The 23,746-nt window shown below is 42.0% G+C and overlaps 1 protein-coding gene across 3 annotated transcripts; it reads right to left on the reverse strand.

The window, feature by feature from the left end:
* Window positions 1–401: 401 nt before the first annotated feature.
* LOC308365712 (uncharacterized protein) lies at window positions 402–11,537 on the reverse strand. Of its 3 annotated transcripts, none has more exons than XM_080839244.1 (11): window positions 11,420–11,537; window positions 10,861–10,973; window positions 9,951–10,071; window positions 8,964–9,000; window positions 7,960–8,016; window positions 7,206–7,304; window positions 6,425–6,523; window positions 6,207–6,287; window positions 5,015–5,194; window positions 3,688–3,881; window positions 402–1,649 (listed from the first exon to the last, which is right to left on the reverse strand). In XM_080839244.1, the coding sequence occupies exons 2-11, from the start codon at window positions 10,944–10,946 to the stop codon at window positions 1,599–1,601; spliced, it is 1,005 nt and encodes a 334-aa protein (XP_080695370.1). In that variant the 5' UTR covers window positions 10,947–10,973; window positions 11,420–11,537; the 3' UTR covers window positions 402–1,598. The 3 variants fall into 3 exon arrangements, with proteins under 3 accessions (XP_080695370.1, XP_080695371.1, XP_080695372.1); XM_080839245.1 differs by having other exon boundaries at window positions 11,099–11,482; XM_080839246.1 differs by lacking the exons at window positions 7,206–7,304; window positions 7,960–8,016.
* Window positions 11,538–23,746: the final 12,209 nt, after the last annotated feature.

The following is a 23,746-nucleotide window of genomic DNA, read 5'->3' on the forward strand; positions in this document are numbered from 1 at the left end:
CCTAAGGACAGTTAGCAGTGAAGGTTCTGATGAAGACCTGGAGGTGGAACTTTGTCCTGTATCAAAAAATAAACATTCATGAGAGAAAGACACAGTAAAAGTTTCAGACAGACTCACTGAGGCAGTGTGGAAAACCTCAATTGCTTTCAGTACTTTTCTCTTGGCCATCAAGGTGCTGTTACAGTGATGAGTTAGCTTTATTAAAAAAAGCTTGAGCTATTGAAATGCAGTTTCAAGTTGAACCTAGACCCTGTGTAAGCATAATGGATAGGAATACCACAATGTGTAATAATTTTCATTAAAAAACCAGCAGTTTCATCGAGGGTGTATTGAAATTGACGTTACATTAATAATGACAGATGCACAAGTTATTTGGATGCACTGGTTTTTATTATCTGCACAAAAAATGTTATTGAAATGGATGTTACATTCATAAAATTTGCTTTTTCCTTGGCAAAATGTCTCACTTTTTATTGCCTATGCTATGTAAGGGCATTTTCATAATTGACTTAAGGCTAGCAGATACATGCTATGAAAAATTTAAATAACTAAAAGGTATTATTTCATCTTGTGCTAATCACTAATCATAAATTGCTAAAATGCATCAGCACAGTGACTGGTGTGTGTTAATAACTGGGCAGGGTGTTGGTTATAATGCACTGTGCAACATGGTGAGATTCTTGACATTAGTTATAATTAGTGCTGTCAAACGATTAAAATATTTAATCGCGATTAATCGCATTTTTGTCATAGTTAACTCAAAATTAATCGCGATTAAATTACTTAAAATTAATCGCGATCGCAAATTTTATCTATTCTAAATGCCCCTTCAATTATTTTTTTTCCATCATTCTTATTTTATTTTAATGCTGTTATCAACATGGAAAAGTGGATTGGCTTGCTTTAAGCAATGTTTTATTTTATTGAAAAACAACATTGCCAAACAGGGCGGTACAAAATAAAATTATAAAGTGCACATTTAAAATAAACATGGACTCAGCCTATAGTGCAGTTAAACCATGGCTTAATATTTTTTGCTGCCAGCTGCCTGTTGACATTTTCAGACAACAGTGAAGAAGCTTTTAATCATCCATTTCGTTGTATCGCGCTCATCATTCACTCAAACGTGACGTTAGCCTACTACAACGTTTGGGAGGGCAAAATAACGTTAATCTAAAAAAAAAAAAAAACTTTTTTTTTTTTTTTTACATCGCGTTAATCGCGCGATAAAAAAATGAACGGCGTTAAAATGGGTTCGCGTTAACGCCGTTAATAATGTAATAAACTGACAGCACTAGTTATAATACATTCAATCAACATTTTATAATGCATTATGTACACTGCATCAGAGTCTAATGCTTGTGCGTACGCGTATAATCATTACAATAGTTTATGATTGCATAATATTATATTGCATAGCATTATATGATTGCATTATGAATGTATGCATACATCTGAGATGGCCTGCTCTGGGTCGTGCTTTGTGTTGGTATTCATCTGTTCCACTTTTCTTACTATTTTAACAATTTCAATAACAACAACACCAGAAGATGATCATGGGATCCTCCAAGGCCCGACCTCAAATCACTTCATAGACATCAGGACCAATTAAAGAGGGAAAAAATCCATGGTGTTTCTTTAATGGACACCTGGAATATCAGAGTGTTTAGTTGTGGCATGTCCATCCATCCATCTGTCTATAAACAGTATGTATGAAGTCTCTCCAAAAGTACAGACACAATCCACACAAAGTCATTGACTGACAAATGCTAAGAGGTTAAACAACAAGATGCCTCATAGTATTGTATATTTAACAAAAAACACAAAGATTAAAAAATAAGTCTTAAAGGTAACACTTTAGGGAACTAATGTTAGCTATTCACATACAACTAATTAGTGTCTGTATAACTTCCCAATACGGTCTGCATTAAGCACCATTAATTAAAGGAATAATGAGATATTTACAGTTTATTAAGGATGAAAGTGTTTGTAGAGGTAGCGGCCCATTTTAATAATTTCAGTCTGATCATATGGAAAGTAATCCTTCACTTCAGAACAGGGAACTCATGCTGGGCCAGTACTGATATATTAGGTAGGCATCACTGATTGAAGTGCACTCATTACTCCTTCCAGGGGCCCTGCCTCCCAGTACCCACTAGCAGCCTGGGTGAGAAGAATTACCATTACTTGGACCTGCTGCGCCACTGCATTTAGCAATAAGTCCCTATAAGTAACATATTCAGACAATATGTTGTGGTACAATTACCATTACTTGGACATGCTGGAGCATTGACAGGAAAACCAATTCTGCAATTATTCTGTCCCTATGTAAAATATTCAGACAATGTGTTAGGAAGCTACAAACTTCCAATTTTCAGTCTTCTCATAACTAGTTGGTTATTAAAGATTTGTACCCAGAATACATTTATTAATACAAAATCAATTAGAATAAGACATTGGTGAATACAGGCCTAATACTGATTAATGCAGACTATATCAGGCAATTATATATATAGATAATGAATAGCTAATTATGTGTTAATGGCTAACACTTGTTTGCAAAAGTAGAGTGTTACCTAAAATTCAAATGGGTGTTTTGTCAAAATAAATAATAGTTGAAATGGCAGTTATTGAAAACTATTTTCTGTGTAGTCTGCCTTGTAGAACCTGATAATGTAATAATTTCCTGATAACGTAATAACCCTGATAATGTAATAAAAAATCCCTCATAAGTCCCTAAAAGATGTAATAAAACCTGATCATTGGAAGTTATTACATTATCAGGTTAGCCTCAATTTTGCAGAACCTGATAATGTAATAAATTCCTGATATTGTAAAAACTTTGGTCAGTGCTGAAATGTTGGGAGACCAGTTATTCAGACCAAGTAGTGATGCTGTGTAGACAACCACCCACTATTGTTTTGCTCATATTTTGATCCCAATGGTATAGGCCTTTAGCCTCGCAAGCCAAACCTCTACAGCAAGAAGCTGTACAAGGGTCTGGCACAACACAATTTTTTTTCAGTGTGGGCGGGATTAACGGTTGTCTGTTAAGTTGCCTCTGCACGCAATGCCACACAATAGGAATGGCGCTACAACCAATCAGAGCGACTGCCGAATGACAAAAGACGATTTGATTGGCCTGGTACAGTATGTGCCCATTAGCTGCCGGTCTATAACATACCAAAATGTTCTTATTTTTTCTCTATTAGTTGATTACCACTGAATATCCCTTTCACCATTGTAAAAATTGTGCATTCGCAATCATATAAAATATATACTGTATCTGCTAATAGTGAAGCAGCAGGTCTCTGGACAGCTTCACTGTTTGGACCTCTGAAACTGGAGACCTGATGCTACAGCACCAACCAAAGTTATTACAATATCAGGTAATTATTACATTATCAGGTTCTGCAAAATTATTGGGAATTGCACTTTATTACATTATCGGGTTTATTACATTATCAGGTTTTATTACATGTTTTAGGGACTTATGAAGGAATTTGTATTACATTATTGGGAGTTATTACATTATCGGGAAATTATTACATTATCAGGTTCTACATGCCTTGTTAAGGAAGGATTAACTGAGGTTGTGTTTCCTCAAAATTAAAAAAAAACGTTCTAATTGTAATATGTTAAAATACTACAATTTATATTGCGTGTACTTCACACTGCAGTATATACCTTTGCATTGATCCATTCCAGCATAGTAGATTGTGCAGTGTCATTTCTTTCACATCTCAATAATCCATCATCCTCATTAAACAGACAGTCCACAATGAGCATGTCCTCCCTTTTGGTAAACCTACTGCTGTCTGGTACTACATGATCAGGATCAATGGTATGGTGCAGAACCACCAGAATGGTCGGCTTGTCTTCTGTTCAGAAAGTAAAACAGGAGAAAGATAAAAGACTGATGATAAAACAGCACATACAGTACATGTCACTAGGGGCTATAATTATCACACGCTTAATGCTAACCAGCTAAATAACAACTAAAAAGACAAAGACTTCTGAACAACACCTTTTCGCCCAAAAGTATCAAATTAATTCAGGTAACACTTTTGGTGATCTAACGTCTACATCTCTATATTGGATCAGCATGTTCATACCATGAGCTAGGCTGTCAATCCAGTCTACACATCAAGTCAGATTTGCCTAGGACTATTTAATGGAAATTCTCTACTGCGAAGGGCTTGTCAGGACAGGTTAACTGTGGAGGTGGTTTGAGTGTTGAGAATGATGACTGATTTTCATTTGGAATCTCACAATAACAGAACATTTGAAAGATTTAGATCTGTTCACTGCGGAGATGAAATCTTGGGAAACTGAGCAGCCACCTGTGTGTGATATGAGCAGCCACCTGTGTGTGATATGAGCAGCCACCTGTGTGTGTGATATGAGCAGCCACCTGTGTGTGTGATATGAGCAGCCACCTGTGTGTGATATGAGCAGCCACCTGTGTGTGATATGAGCAGCCACCTCTGTGTGACATGAGCAGCCACCTGTGTGTGATATGAGCAGCCACCTGTGTGTGATATGAGCAGCCACCTGTGTGTGATATGAGCAGCCACCTGTGTGTATGATATGGGAACTGCCTGTGTGTGACATGAGCAGCCACCTGTGTGTGATATGAGCAGCCACCTGTGTGTGATATGAGCAGCCACCTGTGTGTGATATGAGCAGCCACCTGTGTGTGATATGAGCAGCCACCTGTGTGTGATATGAGCAGCCACCTGTGTGTGATATGAGCAGCCACCTGTGTGTGATATGAGCAGCCACCTGTGTGTGTGATATATGAACTGCCTGTTTGGCCAGGAGTCCTGTGATCACCACATGACCTGTGAGCCATGCAGCATCAATTGAATTGAAGTAAATTTCAATAACCCAAGCCCTAATGAATCCAAAGGCATGTTTCCAGGCTAAAGCAGTGTATGTGTTATGGCAGCTCATATGAAAAACAGCACGTTAACTCAAACATAATAACAATATCAAATGTTGTGCTTCATACCAGGGATGTCCTTCAGTGCTGCTTCAACATCTGTTCCAACACGAGACACAACTATGCAGGCAGCCAGGATCATATCACAACTCTGCATCGATTTCACCTCAGACAGAGGTTTTAGCCATGTTTTGATATCTTTAGAGTATTCTGCCGACTTTCCAGGAGCAAGAGTGTAATATGTCTTCCCTGAAGGCAACAGAATCCAAATTCCATCAGTAGCTATTAAAGGTGCTACATGTTAGGCTCATAATGAGCCACACCATATTTTGGACACAGACCATGGTGTCACAAAAACAGAGTTTATTTCAATTATTTCATACATTAACCTTGAATTTTATGGCATAAATATGTTAACACTAAGAACAAAAAACGACAGTGAGCACCGGCCTCAAAAACATGGTGCAAGGCCATTAGGGTGCAGAGCAATGTTTTGCTGTCTGACATCCGATGCTGTTATACAATACACCTACTTATCTGGTGGGCTGGTCCTCTTGCCACTCTTCAAGTAGACTGCCGACCATAGAATAAGCCCTTCGTCCGATTCCAAAACATAACCACACTTGGGATAACCACCCAACACAATAAACAAAAAAACAAAGCAAAATAACAAACAAATGCTTTGAAGCAAAGCCACCAGCTGAGGCACTCTAAACCTAGGACTTTGCTCAACGCAGTGCCTCTTCACTTACCCTATACAAAAACTCTGAAGTCTCGTCTCCACAAAAAAAAAGTCCAAAAGATTCTAGAAAGCCCGCAGACAGACCACAGAGTTTACAGAAATGTGGGGTTATTTTAATAAATAAATTGACTTGAAATCTAAGTGATAATTATATGGACTGTATAAGCACTGTATGCTGACAAAATAACCTTACATGGCATCAAGCTTAATATGCCCATGCACCACCCAAACACTGTTGCACTGCCACTGCAAGGCCAGTGGGGGTGTAGAGGGGCGTAACACATACCATGCCATGTTTGTAGTTGCACACAGCGATGAAATAAGACATAAAACGGGTCTAAAATGTTACATCTGCCCCTTATTATGGACGTAAATCACACAATATTTTAGGTCAGATGGCAACACATTTGGTTCTTTGTATAAAAATGATTGCACATGCATGCACTGTGTACAGACACATACACCCTTTATAATAACTTCAGACTAACTGCAAAGTAATTGTCAAATTTTAAACCGTACCCTCAGAGGAGGTGGTGGAGTGTTTCTTGTCTTCAGAAGGCATGTCATCACAATCTTGCAGGCCTACATGAATCCATGACTCTGGCCAGGTCAGAAAATGCCATAAGACATTGTACATTCTAGTTTACATAAGCATGAAAGCATGAAGCAACAAGATCAGTTAATTTGCATGAGTGGAATATACCATCATCCTCATTAAAGTAATCGTCATATTTTACCTTCAGAGGCGGAGGTGGTGGCGGTGGTTTGGACTACACCATCATCCTCATTAGGCCGACTTCTTTTCTGGTCAAGGTTTATATTCAGCTCACTAAGAACTAAACGGGACGTGCAATTTTACCCCAAACAATCAAGCCTAGCATTCTATGTTCTACAAGCCCAAAAATAGTCATATTATGACTATTATAGTTATTATTGTTAAATGTAATGTCTGATATACAATGCAGTATGCCTTCTTATCTGGTAGACCCGTCCTCTCTTCCTGATGTGAAGGCACAGTGTGTTGCACATCAAGCCACATAAACGTGTATGGAGGGTAATCATGAGCACAATCTCTTTCTCTGTCGTGGGTCTAATTAAAACACTCCAATCTAACAATGACACAGATGCAACTTCCATCCTTCTCCGGTGATCATTATGAGCAGAAATGGGCGAAGGTATGTGATAAGGTAATTTGCACAGGGGCGTAACACAGACCATGGCATGCTTTTAGCTGCACACAGCAATGAAATTAGGCCTATATCGAGCGCTAACATGTAACATCTGGCCCTTATTATGGACGTCAATCACACAATATTTTAGGTCAGATGGAAACACATTTGGTTCAACTGAAACATTGAAGTCACATAGGTAAGTAATTTTTCCTAACATCCTCTTAATCATGTTTATCTTTGTATTAATGTGATTGTACAAGCATGCACTGTATGCGTACAGACACATACACCTCTTTATAATAACTTCAAACTTACTGCAAAGTAATCGTCATATTTGAAACCATACCTTCAGAGGCGGAGTTGGGTGCGGTGGATTGGGCTACGCCATCATCCTCATTAGGCCGGCTTCTTTTCTGGCCAAGGCTTAAATTCTGCATGGTGATAACTATAGAGCAAGTGTAAATTTACCTCAAACAATCTAGCCCAGCAATAGCATATTCGCAAACATCAGCAAGAAAATGTTGGTACATTCAGGGAATGGTGGAATGACCTACCTAGTGCTATTTGATCATCATTCATGGAGTATCACAGAGTTTAAAGATTCACCTCTTTAGAACTCCTCATTCTACAATTGTGGACATTCCATGTATGAAGGGTAACCATGAACACAATCTCTTTCTCTGTCGTGGGTATTTGAGAGTTTGCCTTTGCCTAGGCGGTTATATTGTTCTATTAATTACAATACTATAATCTAGCAATGACGCAGATGTAACTTTCATCCTTCTCCGATGATCATTATGATAACTTCACATGGCTTTCATCAAGCAACACTGTTGCGCTGCCACTGCGTGCAGGGGGGCGTAACACAGACCATGCCATGTTTTTAGGTGCACACTGCAATGAAATTACGCCTATAACGGGTCTAACATTTGGTTCAACTGAAACATTGAAGTCACATTATGCAGGTATTTTGCAGTCTACAGTTTTTTTTATAGGTAATTCATTTTTCACACCATCCTCTTAATCATTTTTATCTTTGTACAATCACATTAATTCATGCATAAACTATTACAGAGTAGTTGTCATATTTTAGACCATACCTCGAGAGGTAGAGGGGGTGGAGGGTTTCTTGTCCTCAGAATGTCTCTCTTCACCATCTGGCCAGGTCAGATGTTGCCGTAAGATATTGAACATTTTAATTTACATAAGCATGAAAGCATGTACTATTAATTGCAATTCTACAATCTAGCAATGACACAGACGCAACTTTCATCCTTCTCCAAAGGCCATTATGAGCAGAAATGGGTGAAGTAATGTGATACGGACTGTATGCTGACAAGATAACTACACATGGCTTTCATCAAGCAAATTATGCCCATGCACCAAACAAAGACTGTCACACTGCCACAGCAAGGCCAGTGTGGTTGCAAAGGGGCATAACACATACCTTACCATGACATATTTTGCACATTACAATGAAAGGACGCTTATAACAGTCACTAAAATCTGTCCGTTCTTTACAAAGGCGCGGTGTGTGGCACATCAAGCCTCATAAAGGTGTATGAAGGGCAACCATATTCCAATATTCCAACTGATAGAGATTATTTCCAAACACTGTTAATGACTTAAGAATATAATAATCAAGTGACTTGTATTAATATATTCCTTGTATGAATTATGTGCTTATGAAAGCAGGAGGATGGCTTTTCTCTCTGTGTGTGCAACTAGAATATTAGGTGCCACTAAGTCTGCATATGAACAAGAGCATGTTTAGACCAGAGGAGATAAGGGAGGAACTGTGCTTCTTCCGACCTTGTGCAAAACTGCCATCCTTGCAAGACAGGGAGCCTCGGACGTGAGAAATCCACCACGTGATCATCCCTGCTCAAAGCTAAACTTCTGACTATATAAACTTTGTGCAAAGAGTTTATCAGGGCCTTCACTGTCAGCCTCGGCTGGTAGGGGAGCCCAATTGCAATTGTCTTTGTTTGTTTGTCTAATAAATGTACTTTCATGCACTAACTAGGGTGAATTTTTCACCTATCACCAACTTTGAGTGCTCTTATTTGTTCCATATTAATCCCGGTCAGTACATGTTACTCACCTTTTTTCACAGACGGTGTTCTTTTCTTCAGAAAGACCTTTAGATATAAAAAGACCTCATGTAATATCATAGGCAGTTTTTTGCTATAGGCGATAGCGTCGTTACACTGATAGAGCCTATAGATGTCAGGGGTTAGGCAACAGTAAATTTTTTTGTCATTCTAAAAACTCATCATGATCATGCCATACCGTTTCGGAAATCTAGAGCATAACTGTTTTACAGTATCACAAAAATAAATACTCTCAAAAGTATCCAGAAACTTCCAAAGTGACTGCTAAAAAGAATAGGAGGAGCCATTCACAGTTCACAGCTCACTGGCAATTAAGGGTAGGCTCTTACAGTGCCTGAAATGCCTCGTAGAGGTGGGCAAGACACAATTTGTGTATTTTGATGTTTACCTTTGAACAATTAAACATGCAATATCCATCAAACAGGCAACATACAGTAGGCTGTCAGTGGCGCAAAAAGTGGGTATACGCGCCACACCATGGGGGCGCAAAAGCAATGATAAAAATAAAAATGTTTGGGGTACTTTCTATATGTAGCTGCTGCTGTTGTGCATTTCTAAATCATTTCTGCATTTCCTTAATGTTATATAACATTTTAGAGGACTAAACAGGCTAGAGTAGGCGCCTTATCTCTTAAGATTCCTTAATAGAATTTTGACATAGAAGAGTGAGCACCATGACCGCTGAACACACAAGCAGTTAGAACTTAGGACTACGAGTAGTGAGTTAGTTGGATGGGGGGGGGGGGGGGGGGGGCAAAATTGTTGCTGCATACCCCCCTAACACTCGGCAGTTGCACCCCTGTAGGCTGAAAGAGTTTAGGTTACATTGTATTTCAATCTTTGACTGTGGTGTTGTTAGGATCTTCTCCTGCTTGTTCACCTACAGAAACATTTCCATGTAAAAAAAAAAAAACATACTGCTGTTACTCACTGCTTTGTGGATGACAGGAATACAGTATGTCTTTTGGTGTCTGTACCTGCATTAGCTCGTAAAGCTGCTCATCTTCTTGACAAGCGCAAAAAAAACAGGTAGACTTCCAGAGGTCCAGTTCTTCTTCGTGCTTCTGACAGATACTCTGTCCTACCATTTCACCGTGTCTGTTGAAATGAAACATTTTCAGATGGTGCTACTTTGTCACTTTAGAAAGCAAACTATAAAATAGGGGATAACACAAACATATCTGCCCCAAGAAGATAATGTTAGCTGCCAATCACAATCATCCGCGTCAAAGTAAACCCACTATATCCAACACGGACAGGCTTATAATGTAATTCTAGTGTCTGAGTACATGGAAAGTATCTGTAGGCTACTGATAGATCTGCGTCATTTTCCTACAATTGTGAAATAAATAGACACAGGTAAAACAAGTAAAGAGTAAACAGACACAGTTGAAAAGATGTAGGCCTATGAAGGTAAAGCGTGACGTTGTAAAAGCAGATCAAGGAAATCACCCATCTGAGATTTACAGCACGAGACGCATCCCGTCGCAGGACTTCATTATTACATTTTTGGCCCGTGTGTTTCGTATTGTTGTATGTAGATAATACTGACACGGATATTCATTTTACATTAACTGGTGGTGTTCATGATTGTTCGAACATCTCGTCGTCACTGACTAAGGCACCCAAGTAGGCCTGCTATTCGTGAAAATTACCAATCTGCGCAACACAACATCTGGCGTTCAAGACATGGACTTTAGTCACCACGCATACAAATCTCACAAGACAACATGGTCACCAGTTAAACTGTAACACCAGTTATAACGTTCTAACTCAATACTAGACCAATTTTGATTGTTTTTGGCCATTGAGAAAATCCCGATCAGGCTAAAAACAAATCCCGAAGTTTCCCTATAATGTGCTGTGCATTTGCATTGGTTTACTCACTCTGTCTTGTTCGTCTGACAGTCATTATTGTGTCCCTGCTGGCTTTCAGCAGTACCATCCATGTTCAGACTGTGACAAATTGTCATAAATTGTTGGTGTTGGTTGCCTTTCACCTGAACAAAAGAGATGGTTTAATATTCACGAGATTTATTAATTTTCAAAGTTCAGGAGTTAGATCAAGAATGTTATGTCGTCAAGTGAGAAATTGTCTCTTGCTCGAAGTTCGGAAGTAGCCTACCGTTGTTTACCCACCGTCACAGAGTGGAGAATGGGCTTAGTAGCCTCGAGTCGGCAGTCACCCGATTTGAAAGTTGCTAGTGTTCTTGATTGTTATTTAACAATCACCAACACATAATGTAGCCTACGCAATAAAACGGAATGGCCTGTCCAAAACCTACCTCTTGGATGGCAGTAGGCCAATTGATCGGTGGGAACTAAATAATAGCTAGGCTATGTCGTCAGTCCCAAGCATTCACAAACATTTCCACTTTCGGTTTGACGACGTGGTAGTGGTTAAGTTAGTTTTATATCAAACATTCGTAATTCGACATTCATTCACCTGCGTCTGTCGATTTTCCAACCAACTTTAGATTAACTCCAATGTGATAGGACCCTCAACCTGCGCCACGAATACCATGACAAATTATGCATATGTAGCAGGATGGGTTGATTTGACGCCACGGAACCGCGTGTTTACAGCTCCCTGCCCTTTCTACTCTAAACGTCAATAATTGGCACACTAGTCCGGCCCCTATAAGAGGGCAACAAGGTGCCATCTGGACATGCAGCTGTTGACACAGGCTCTCGGTACCGGTTGCTGGTGTAACGGAGTTGAATAATCCGTTTGTATACAGCCGCGGAAAAAATTAAGAGACCACTTCAAAATTATCAGTTTCTCTGGTTTTACTATTTATTGGTATGTGTTAAAGTAAAATGTACATTTTTGTTTTATTCTATAACCTACTGGCAACATTCCTACCAAATTTAAAATAAAAATATAGCTGCAAGCAGCGATGGCGGTTTCCTCCTCCAAACATTGTGAACCAGGAAAACGTTTATTTTTGTGACAATTTGTCACTGTATAGAAAAATTCATGCTGCAGACTTACAAATGGGATATTCAATTCAATGCAATACTGTGCTTGAAGGCTGTGAAATGTGGCACCCTCTTTAAGGACAGTCCCTTCTTTATTCACACCAAGTGTCATGTCTATCATTAGATTCATGCCGCACACCTACCAATGGGACATTACATTTGAAATGCAATACTGTGCTAGAAGGCTGTGAAATTTGGCACACTCATTAAGGACAGTCTACTCTTTATTCACACCAAGTTTCATGTCTCTCATTAGACCACTGTGGCACCACCAATGGGTCAAAGTTGGACTTGTGTTAACACACGCAACTTTTGAACCGTATGACTGATTTTCAAAAATGAGGTACCATTGGATTCCCTGGATCAAGACAAATTAAACACACCCTATGACGTCAATTTCACTCAAATATTTGCTGACATATGACTTCACTTCCTGTTTGGAGCCTTTTCTGCTGAATTTGAGTGGCTGTACCGGAGAAACAGTTGTGAGGATGAAAGTTCTAAATTGTAACTTTTGTGGGGCTAGGTCTGAAGATCATCTCTGGTGATTTTGAAGAAAATTTGCCAAAAGTTGTAGGAGGAGTAGGCTTTCAAAGGTTTTTGATAAAACCGGAAATTGTGGAAAATCTATACAACCGGAAGGTGACGCCAAGGGGGGTATTTCATTCGTCTTGATCCAGGGAATCCAATGGTCACAGTCCAATTTCACAGTAGGTGCAAGACTCTGTGGCTTGTAGGCCTCTCCAGGTCTCCGTCTAACCATCAGACGACCATGTGTTGGGCAAAGCTGAAAATTGGACTCATCAGAGAAGACGAACTAGGAGACCCTCCAGTCCGCTTTGGTTCAATCCTTATGGTCTTTTACAAACCTCAGCCAGGCAAATTACAACGTTGTCCCGGAAGAAAAACTTGCTTCCTTTTGCTCTGACAATGTTCCCCAACTCTGAGAAGTGTTTTTTCCAGCAGGGCAATGCTCCATGCCACACAGCCAGGCCTAAAGGTGTGGATGGAGTATCACCAGATCAGGACCCTGTCATGGCCAGCCCAATTTCGAGACCTGAATCCCATAAAAAACCTCTGAAATGTGATCAAGAGGAAGATGGATGGTCACAAGCCATGAAAAGAAGCCGAGCTGCTTGAATTCTTGCGCCAGGAGTAGCATAAAGTCACCCAACGGCAATGTGAAAGTCTGGTGGAGAGCATGCCAAGACACATGAAAGTTGTGATTTTAAATCAAGGTTATTCCACCAAATATTGATTTCTGAACTCTTCCTAAGTTAAAGCATTAGTATTGTGCAGCTTAAAAATGAATATGAGCTTGTTTTCTTTGCATTATTCGAGATCTGAAGACACTGCCTCTTTTTTGCTATTTTGACCAATTGTCATTTTTCTGCAAATACATGATCTAAATGACAATATTTTTATTTGAAATTTGGTAGGAATGTTGCCAGTAGGTTATAGAATAAAACAAAAATGTACATTTTACTTTAACACATACCAATAAATAGTAAAACCAGAGAAACTGATAATTTTGAAGTGGTCTCTTAATTTTTTCCGCAGCTGTATATATGAGTTTTGCCATAATTACTGTTATAAATAGTGTTGGTGTTTTAGAGCCACCTTTGGAGCTAAGGTGTACTGCAGGCTTGCAGCATATATGTTGGTACAGTAACCGTTACGAGTCAGAAAGAGTTTGCCTGACAACGGTAGGTCCACTGTCCAAAAGTACTCCCACGATTGGTACATATTAAGATTGATAATTGTAATAAATGTCGACCACTTCGACATATAACATGTATTTTATTTGATAAGTATGTATTGTGTTGTCCATAGAATAGTTTTGTCCATCTACTGAAACTTTAATCATATTGTACCTACCACGAGGTTCGCTAGCTAGTTCGCTGGGAATTTCCCATTCCAATCCTGGCGCTCCGTGAGCTAGCTGACTGTACAGCAGTACTGATTGTAGTTTTGTTTGATTTTATTGGTGCAGGTGCTGTGTTGTTTTGTAACTGAACAGGTATGTTGCTGTTTTCAATAGTGTATTGTTTATGTGAATTACGTGCATTGTCCGTTTAATAATTCGTGCAGTGTTTTAAAATGTGCTTGATTGACGTGTTCATTGGCGCCGGAACCATAGAGGCCGCGGGGCCAATGGCCCCCCCACTTTTCGGGATTTTTTATTTTTTTAATTTGTATTGGTTGCCCACGCCATTCCTAAACCATTCATTGACATTACATTTCTGCTAACCTGAAGATACTGATAGTGGGGGGGCCATAAGAAGTGCCAGGCCCAGTGGCGTAACTATCGGTAAGCAGGGTATGCGGGCCCGTCGGTCTTCGAAATGTTCCACTCACGTCGGCAATATCATGTCCCCTGCCAGCGCCCCTTCATTGATATTGAAAACATTACGGATGAACATGAACAGTTTTGTATTAATCTGAAAATACGTTCCTACATCAGAGAGATGTCAAATCGGGGTGTATATAAAGTCATTAAAGTCTTACACTTCTTTACCATGGTGACCCTGGAAGAGTATCCATCCAAATAATAGCATGCTATATAAAGTAATTACACAAACATATTTGAAGTAATATTGACAACTTTTTTATATTTTAGGGATCATTCAATATTTTTCGAAGCTACCAACGATGTATTTTGGTGTATTTATTTAAAAATTGTGACTGGGGATTGTGGGATATGATATTGAACGTGTATTGCGTAGCTTAGGTAACCATTAAACAACTAAAAGTTTAACCTGAGCGAGTGATAGAGATGGAGTCGAATTCGAAATACAAACATAAGTAAACAAACATAAATAAGTGGATCTCAAAAACGAAAACAAAAAGAAAAATTGGACAAAGACAGGAATAAGTTGCCAAAAATCGGATTTTTCCCCCAAAGGATTCCTAAGGGGGAGATCGAAATTGAGCGGGAGCAAGAGAGATCTGAGGCAATAGATGGTAGCAGCAGCTCGCTGGCTAGCACCAAAGTTAGCACCAGCCCAAACATCAATGGAGAGGGTGGAAATATGGAAGAGAGCGAGGTAATTGAAAATATGGAAGAGAGCGAGGTAGATGCCAAGCCAATCGTATCCGACTGACATTGGACATTTTCCCTGAGAGTCTAGACTCAAATGTCAAACGTTATATAGTCTCCATGGGGTCATGCAAACCTACTGGCCCCTTCCCACGGAATACCGATGATAACCGCTGCTTTACAAGAGCATATTTCGTCTGCAAAACCAAGTCTGGCTTGGAGTTACCAAAGACATGGCTATGCTACTCACCCCAACTAAATGTAGCCTACTGTGAGCCCTGCTGGCTCTTTGCTTCGCTAACATGGAAGACAAATAACTGGCGAAATGTGTCCAGGAAAATTCAGCTATGATGTAAGTAAGCACATTTTTATCTATATAAATGATCGGGTATTGCCTTTTAGTTTTTATTGTGTCTTTGGCCTTTTGGTGTGCAGTTTGGAGTTTGTTAATTTTGGTGCGCCATCACCAGTTTTTTATTTGTTGTGGTGCTCTTGCAAGTTGTCTAATTTCTACTATGCCGTGAGCCTAGTTACCTGTAGCGTCGTTTCCACGCTTTAAGTGTTTGGCTTAATTTTCAGTACCATGGTGAGAGACCTATAGTCAGTAATAACTCCGACACCTGTATACAACATAGCATGGTACGCACTTCAAACTACATGAATTGGAACACATTGACATAATAACAGGAAGGCTTACACACAAACCACACATATTTTTGATGAATACAACACACATATTCTTAGAATTTAAGCTAACCGTCGCAGTGTAGTGCTCCTGCTCCCACACTGCACTGCGGTCCCACAACAACTCGTTCGAAGACGCGGCGCGGTGGGCAAGACCATAGACGTAAAATAGAACAGCGGCAGCGAAGACCATAGACCTAATCATGTCTATGGCGAAGACCGCTAAACAGGGGGACCTGACTGTTCCCATATTCAGGAGAGGGAGACTGAATGCTCTCTTGAGATGGCGAGAGATTTGGACTTTAGCGAGTGCCTTACAATTCAAAGACTAGCCTATTTCGCGGTATAGATAAACATCGGACAAAAAGTAAGAAAATGTGTGTTTGGTAGATTGTTTCTTTTTGTACCAATGCCTCTGGGCAATACATATTATACCATTGGAAAGCCTGTTTTAATTTGTGCCGCATAAGGAACATGTATTTATAGGATGAGTAGCAGAGCAGTAGATGTAGGTTGCGTTCATGAAAATGTTGTCAAACTGCTTAGCGCCTGGCTGCCTGCATGCGCACGATTGATACTGCAAAAATTAAGGCGAGTGACACATGCACGCGCATTTGGCCCCCCCACCACTGAAATCATTCCGGCGCCGCTGGACATGTTGTATGGATGACACATAGAAAGAGTTTGCCTGACAACGGTGCTGTGTTGTTTTGTAACTGAACAGAAATAAAGAAAGCTTTTGAAGAGTTCGTCAGGTCCTCAATTTGACCACCGTCGTCACACTGGTGCCGTGACCTTGCGATTCAAGATCAGCTTGATGCAGATTGCCTGACCGAGGGTGCAGCGTGAATTGGAGGAATTCCGTGTTGGAACGTTGGAATTTGTGCTGGAGCTTGATTATGGTCAGGTACTGTGGACTGACAAAGCATAACTGACAGGATAAGATTTTGGTTACTTTCACCCTGTTTGTATTCACACTGAAATTTGTAATTGAGTTTTAATATATTTGTCTTTTATTTTCTATTTTCTTTATTTTCTATATTTCTGTCCTGCCTAGAGGTAAAATGGCTAGCAAATTTCCATGTGATGAGTCTGAACTTAGTCACTTCTCTTTCGGGAGGGGTAGAGGTGTAATGGGGATAAATGTACAGCCCAGTAGGTCTGTTGGGAGGGATGTGGGTGCTTCGCCTGTGTTGCCGGCTGGAGATAGGGACTTAGGATCGAGTCAGGATCTAGGTGAGTCACCTATGGGGCAGGGGCTGCAGGGTGGGCCACACCACTCAACACCTAGTGGTGAAAATACGACATTACACCAGTTCAGTGATGGTAACACCAGTCAGGTCTGTAACGAAAGAGACCACACTATGGAGGCCCACTGCTGCGCTAACCGTCTCTGTTTTGCATGCTTTAAGCCTGGTCATTCAAGGCATTCATGTCCCAGTGGTGCATCAGGCCACGATGCTGGGCAGGGAAACTGAATGACCTGTACTCTAAGGGAGGCTGTACAGGTCCTGAAGACATCTCCCACATACATGATGCTGCAGCGCTATATGATAATGTTAAGGATTTGGATCTGAGACTGTTATCATTCAAAACACACAGAAACTTAGGAGCAGTGACAGTCTATTTTACACTCCTGTTAAAATTGGAAAAGTGATTCTTGGCGCTATGTTAGATAGTGGTTCAATGGCTTGCTCTTTAAGTGCAGAAGCGCAGCAGAAGCTTAATTAAGCTGGTGTTGTCTGTCTTAGCAGTCAAGAGGTGACTAGTGTGGTTTTTGTTGGATGTGGTGGCATTCGTGTGAGGCCTAAATCAGTGGTGAATCTAGAGATGGAAGTCTATGGATGTAAAGTGACAGTGCCTACCTTTGTTGTGGAGAATCAACGTGATGAATTAATCATAGGCTCCAATGTCATCAGGTATATAGTCAGCAAGCTAAAGGGAGATCCAAGCTACTGGGAAGCTGTGTCGACATCAGGCTCCGGTAACCACGAACTTGAACAGTTCCTTTCTCTACTAGCTGGGCTGGAGCGCTGGTCTGATGATGTGGTCCCAGACAAAGTAGGCACAGTCAGATGCAACAGAGCTGTTACCCTGACAGCTGGCAGTGAGCACCTTGTGTGGGGGACCCTTCCTAAAAATGTGAAGATATCTCCTGGTAGCACTGTCATGACCGAACCGACCTCTTCTCACTCTGCACCAAGGGGCATTATGGTTGCCAGAGTAGTGACACCTCTCTGGGGTGACAGATGGGTTCCACTCAAGATCCTGAACCTCTCAGACAACCCAGTCATGTTGCGTAAGAACGCCAAGCTTGCAGATGTCTACACCTGTCTTGCGCTGGAGGATATGGAGGTTCCAGAGCTCAGGAGTTCTCTTCAGGCTACCTCTGTTGAGCCTGCTAACACATCAACTTCATCAGATGTCGAGACCGTGCAGGAGAGACTGGGACGTGTCGGCCTAGGAGACCTGGACCTTGGATCTTGTGATGTGTCAGCGGACTGGCAGGGAAAGTTGGCTGATCTTGTGCTTAAATATGAAGATGTCTTCTCTCGCCATAACCTGGACTGTGGTGAAGCCAAGGAGTTTGTGCATCGGATTCGTCTGACAGACGAGAGGCCATTCCGTCTGCCCTACCGACGTGTTCCACCTGCCGAATACCAGAAGCTCCGCCAGGTCCTGACTGAGATGGAAGAGAAAGATATCATCAGGAAGTCAGCCAGTGAGTTTGCTTCACCTCTCATTCTTGTGTGGAAGAAGAATGGTGACTTGCGAGTGTGCACAGACTTCCGCTGGCTCAACAAAAGGACACTGAAAGATGCCCATCCTTTGCCACACCAAGCTGATTGCTTAGCTGCCCTGGGTGGGAATGCGTTCTTCAGTACGATGGATCTGACATCTGGCTTCTATAATATGCCACTCCATGAAGATGACCGCAAGTATTCTGCATTCACAACGCCCATGGGCTTGTATGAGTACAACCGGCTTCCCCAGGGCTTGTGTAACAGTCCAGGCAGCTTCATGAGGATGATGACCTCCATATTCGGTGACCAGAACTTTCTCAACCTCTTATGCTATCTTGATGATCTGTTGGTCTTTGCCCCAACTGAGGAGTTAGCTTTGGAACGGCTAGAGCTGGTTTTCAGTCGCCTTCGCCTGCACAACCTGAAATTAGCTCAGAAGAAGTGTTGGCTGCTCAGGAGGTCTGTGAAGTTCCTTGGGCACATCATTGATGGATCTGGTGTGTCCACAGATGCCGCGAAGGTTGAGGCTGTCAGCAAAATGACCACAGCAGATCTAATGGAGCCTGATGGACTCACGCCGTCTCAAAAGCGTGTCAGATCATTTCTGGGAATGGTGAACTATTATCAGCACTTTGTGCCTAATTACTCCGCCATTGCAAAGCCTCTCTTTGAACTCCTGGCTGGCCAGAAGCAGAAGTGCAAGGGAAGACCGCGCATTACACACACTCCTCAGTCACGGAGGTTAACGCCCGCTGAATGGACAGCCGACCACCAACAGGCATTTGAGCGTCTGAAGGCAGCTTTGGTGACCTCAGTTGTGTTGGCTCACCCAGACTTCACTCGTCCATTTGTGCTGTGCACTGATGCCTCCTTGGATGGATTGGGAGCAGTTCTCTCACAGGTTCAGGAGGGTGACACCGTGGCGCGGCCTGTGGCTTTCGCCAGTAAATCCCTTTCACGGGCTCAGAAGAAGTACCCTGCTCACCGCCTTGAGTTCCTTGCGTTGAAGTGGTCTGTGTGTGACAAGTTTAGTCACTGGCTTAAGGGTCATGTCTTCACTGTGTGGACTGATAATAATCCCCTCACACACATCATGACAAAACCACGACTAGATGCCTGTGAACAGAGGTGGGTTGCGAAGTTAGCTTCCTATGAATTCAACATCAAGTACATCCCTGGCCCCAATAACACTGTGGCGGATGCGCTTAGCCGGCGGCTGTTTGCAAAGCCAGTGGTTGGAAAGAGGTTGCTTCAAGACGCTTACAGTGAGCTCCTCGTAAAAGCTGTCCCCGTCTCTTCTGACTCTGTCCAGGAAGCCTTCCGACAGTCGAACACCATTCGGGATGATCAAAGCAGCAAGGGGGAGGAAGAGCTTTATGTGTCTCAATGTGTGAAGACCCAGTCCGTCTCCAAAGACGAAGTCTCTGCCATCCTGGAAACACACAGCCTGTGGGAGTCCGGTGCGAGGATGCGAGCTGTGAACGCTCTCCAGAATCCCCCGCAGCTAATTCCCCCTGATGACAATTCCTCATCCGTGTTCTATAAGAATGAGTTACGTGAAGGGCAGCTGAGTGATCCCATTCTTTCCAGGGTGTTGTACTTCGTGGACCGTGGCCGACGCCCGTCCAGGAGAGAGAAATCCAAGGAGCCTCTGATGGTCATCAGATACCTCAAACATTGGGAGAAATTGACAACTTCCAATGGAATCCTTAACAGAGTGTCCAAAGATCAGGTCTCTAAGAAGAAAAGACACCAGTTAGTTGTCCCAGACTCTTTTAAATCCGAGGTTCTCAAGGGCATTCACGACAGTGCTGGTCATCAGGGGCAGTTCAGGAGTTTGAGCTTGGCCCGCCAGCGTTTCTTCTGGCCTCATATAGACAGGGATGTTAAAGAGTATGTCCGTCACTGCCCAAGATGCGTCATCAGCAAGACTGCCGATCCAGAGGGAAGAGCACCCTTGGAAAGTATAAAGACGTCTGCTCCTCTGGAAATCGTGTGTATTGACTTTTGGACTGCAGAGGATTCGAACAATAAATCTGTTGATGTGCTGGTAGTTACAGACCATTTTACCAGGCTGGCCCAAGCCTTCCCCTGTCGAGCTCAGTCTGCTAAACAAGTGGCAAAGCAACTTTGGGACAAGTATTTCTGTGTTTATGGATTTCCAGAGAGGATTCACTCAGACCAGGGTGCTTCGTTTGAGAGTCATCTAATAAGTGAATTGTTGAAGGTCGCGGGTGTGAGGAAGTCCCGGACGACACCATACCATCCAATGGGCAATGGCAGCGTAGAACGTTTCAACAGAACGCTGTGTAACATGATTCGAGCCCTCCCGCCTCGTTGGCCTCGTCACCTCCAGACCCTGACTTTCATGTATAACTGCACCGTGCATGAGACTACAGGCTACCCTCCTTTCTATCTCATGTATGGTAGAGTTCCACGTCTCCCAGTTGATGTCCTCTTCAAGAACATCTTGAAAGATCCAGAGATCAGCGGTTATGATAGCTATGTGGTGTCTCTCACAAAAGACCTTCAAGAGGCCATGGCTATTGATCAGGGACATGTTGATAAAGAGCAGGGTCGTCAAGCTGAACTCTATAACCGGCGTGTAAAAGGGAAATCCATCTCTGCAGGTGACCGGGTCCTGGTCTCGAACAGACGTGAGAGAGGAAAGCGTAAGACAGCGGACCGATGGGAGTCCACAGTGTACGTTGTTGTGAGCATAAATGCCTCCTCTCATACATATCGGATTAGAAACCCAGTTACTGGTCAAGAGAGAGTTGTGCACCGTAACTTGCTGATGCTTGTTAACTTCTTGCCTGTAGATTTGGACAGTCTCTCAGATCAGACCTTTGTGTCCTCCTGCGAGAAGGAGTCAAGTGATGTCAGTGACATGGATGGAATGATGCCTGCTGTGGATATGGACAGTCTCTCAGATCAGACCTCTGTGTCCTCCTGCGAGAAGGAGTCAAATGATGTCAGTGACATGGATGGAGAGACGCCTGTTGTGGATGAGGAAGATGCCAGGACCAGAACTCACGAGTGGGTCAGCAAACAACTGTGGGTGTGGACAGCCAGGTGGGGGATGGTTCACTTGGGGATGTCTTGAGTACGAACAAAGAGTCTGAGCATGTGGCCAGTTTGCAAACTCAGTCACAGACAGAGAGTTCTGAACACAGTCACACAAATGGCCCAACAGCTGACACTCAGTGTACTCACACACAGTCATTGCATTCCAGACACTCAGATGATGTGCGCATTACAATACCACCTTCCATTCTTTCTGATTCAAGCAGTATTCACGTAGCCAGATCCCGTGCAGGACGTATACTTAGACCGGTTAACCGCCTGTTGTATCAGATGTCTCAATGGGGTACTGTCAAGGACACCTGTCAGCCAATTAGGGATGGGTATCGTTTGGGTTTTTTCCGATACCGGTACATAACCGATACTTTTAAAACGATACCGGTGCCTAAACGCCAATAGTTCAAAATTTTAACTACTCCAGTGAAATAGATTATTTTACATATGGGTAGATACAGTTGGGTTTTAGAGCTTTTCGGTGCATCCTCTTGGTAATTTAGATATTTTTTATTACTTCACCATGGATGTGACTGATTTAGTTTGTTTGTTTTTTTGTATGAGATATGGTTTGTGTGGGGTGTAGACTGCATCCTACTTCCAGAAGTTGGTAGTGAGCAAGGCGCCGCTCTCTTTCCACTTCATCCTTTTGGGGATACTTTTCGAGTTGGAGTATTTGCGTTACCATGTCATGTTAAGTTTTCTTTTACCACTATTGTAAATGTAATACCTTGTTCATCTGACTATTATGGGCGAAATTCAGAAGGGGTGGGTGTAACGGAGTTGAATAATCCGTTTGTATATATATATGAGTTTCGCCATAATTACTGTTATAAATAGTGTTGGTGTTTTGGAGCCACCTTTGGAGCTAAGGTGTACTGCAGGCTTGCAGCATATACTGTATGTGTTATGAGTATATGAGTTTGCCTGACAACGGTAGGTCCACTGTCCAAAAGTACTCCCACGATTTGTACATATTAAGATTGATAATTGTAATAAATGTCGACCACTTCGACATATAACATGTATTTTATTTGATTAGTATGTATTGTGTTGTTCATAGAATAGTTTTGTCCATCTACTGAAACTTTAATCATATTGTACCTACCACGAGGTTCGCTAGCTAGTTCGCTGGGAATTTCCCATTCCTGGCGCTCCGTGAGCTAGCTGACTGTACAGCAGTACTGATTGTATTTTGTTTGATTTTATTGGTGCAGGTGCTGTGTTGTTTTGTAACTGAACAGGTATGTTGCTGTTTTCAATAGTGTATTGTTTATGTGAATTACGTGCATTGTCCGTTTAATAATTTGTGCAGTGTTTTAAAATGTGTTTGATTGACGTGTTGTATGGATGACACATAGAAAGAGTTTGCCTGACAACGGTGCTGTGTTGTTTTGTAACTGAACAGAAATAAAGAAAGCTTTTGAAGAGTTCGTCAGGTCCTCAATTTGACCACCGTCACACTACCAAAGTCCACCAGTTTGCTCGCCTGTGGCTAATTCTAGTTAGGTTGCGTCCTCGCTCCCGGCTCCCTGACCGTCTCCGATTCACTCCTCTGAGCCAGATCGTATGTTCATTATACACTGCATGCAGGTATGCTCGGGGCCTTGCTCTGTGTATGAACGCCTGCTTTGTCCAACTTGCAACTCACCAACCCGTTACACACTGCTTGGAACGTGTTGGCGTGTTGTAGCTGCTCCCTGCGCCATCCTGAGTTCTGTGCCCGTTGATGCTCAGTAAAGCTACTTTGTTTCTTTTTGTATGTATTACCGACCGTAACATTTGTGTGGCTGTAACTGTTCTTCACTCCCTATAGGCTAGGTGCACGAAATACTCAGTGTGGGCTGTTTGTTTCCTGTTTAGCCAGGTGTATTTGAACCTGCCGCTATTCTGAATGTAATTAGCGTCTACACGGACCTGGTTGGGTGTTGCACCTAGTGAATCAGCATTACGATAAAGAAGGACGTGTAGACACTAATTACATTCAGAATAGCGGCAGGTTCAAACACACCTGGCTAAACAGGAAACAAACAGCCCACACTGAGTATTTCGTGCACCTAGCCTATAGGAATTTGAGTAGCTGACAAGGCTGCGGTTTTGCTTCTCGTTCCTTCTTCCTTCCTAAAATCGCTTGCTGATTGCCATTCTGCTTTATGGTGGCTGGGTTCGTGGTTGGGTTGTGTGGGATCTATTTTATGTTTAGATGAACATGGATTAACTCATCTGTATGAAAGTCTCACTTAGG

Source organism: Sprattus sprattus (assembly GCF_963457725.1).
Source record: "Sprattus sprattus genome assembly, chromosome: 5".
NCBI lineage: Eukaryota > Metazoa > Chordata > Actinopteri > Clupeiformes > Clupeidae > Sprattus > Sprattus sprattus.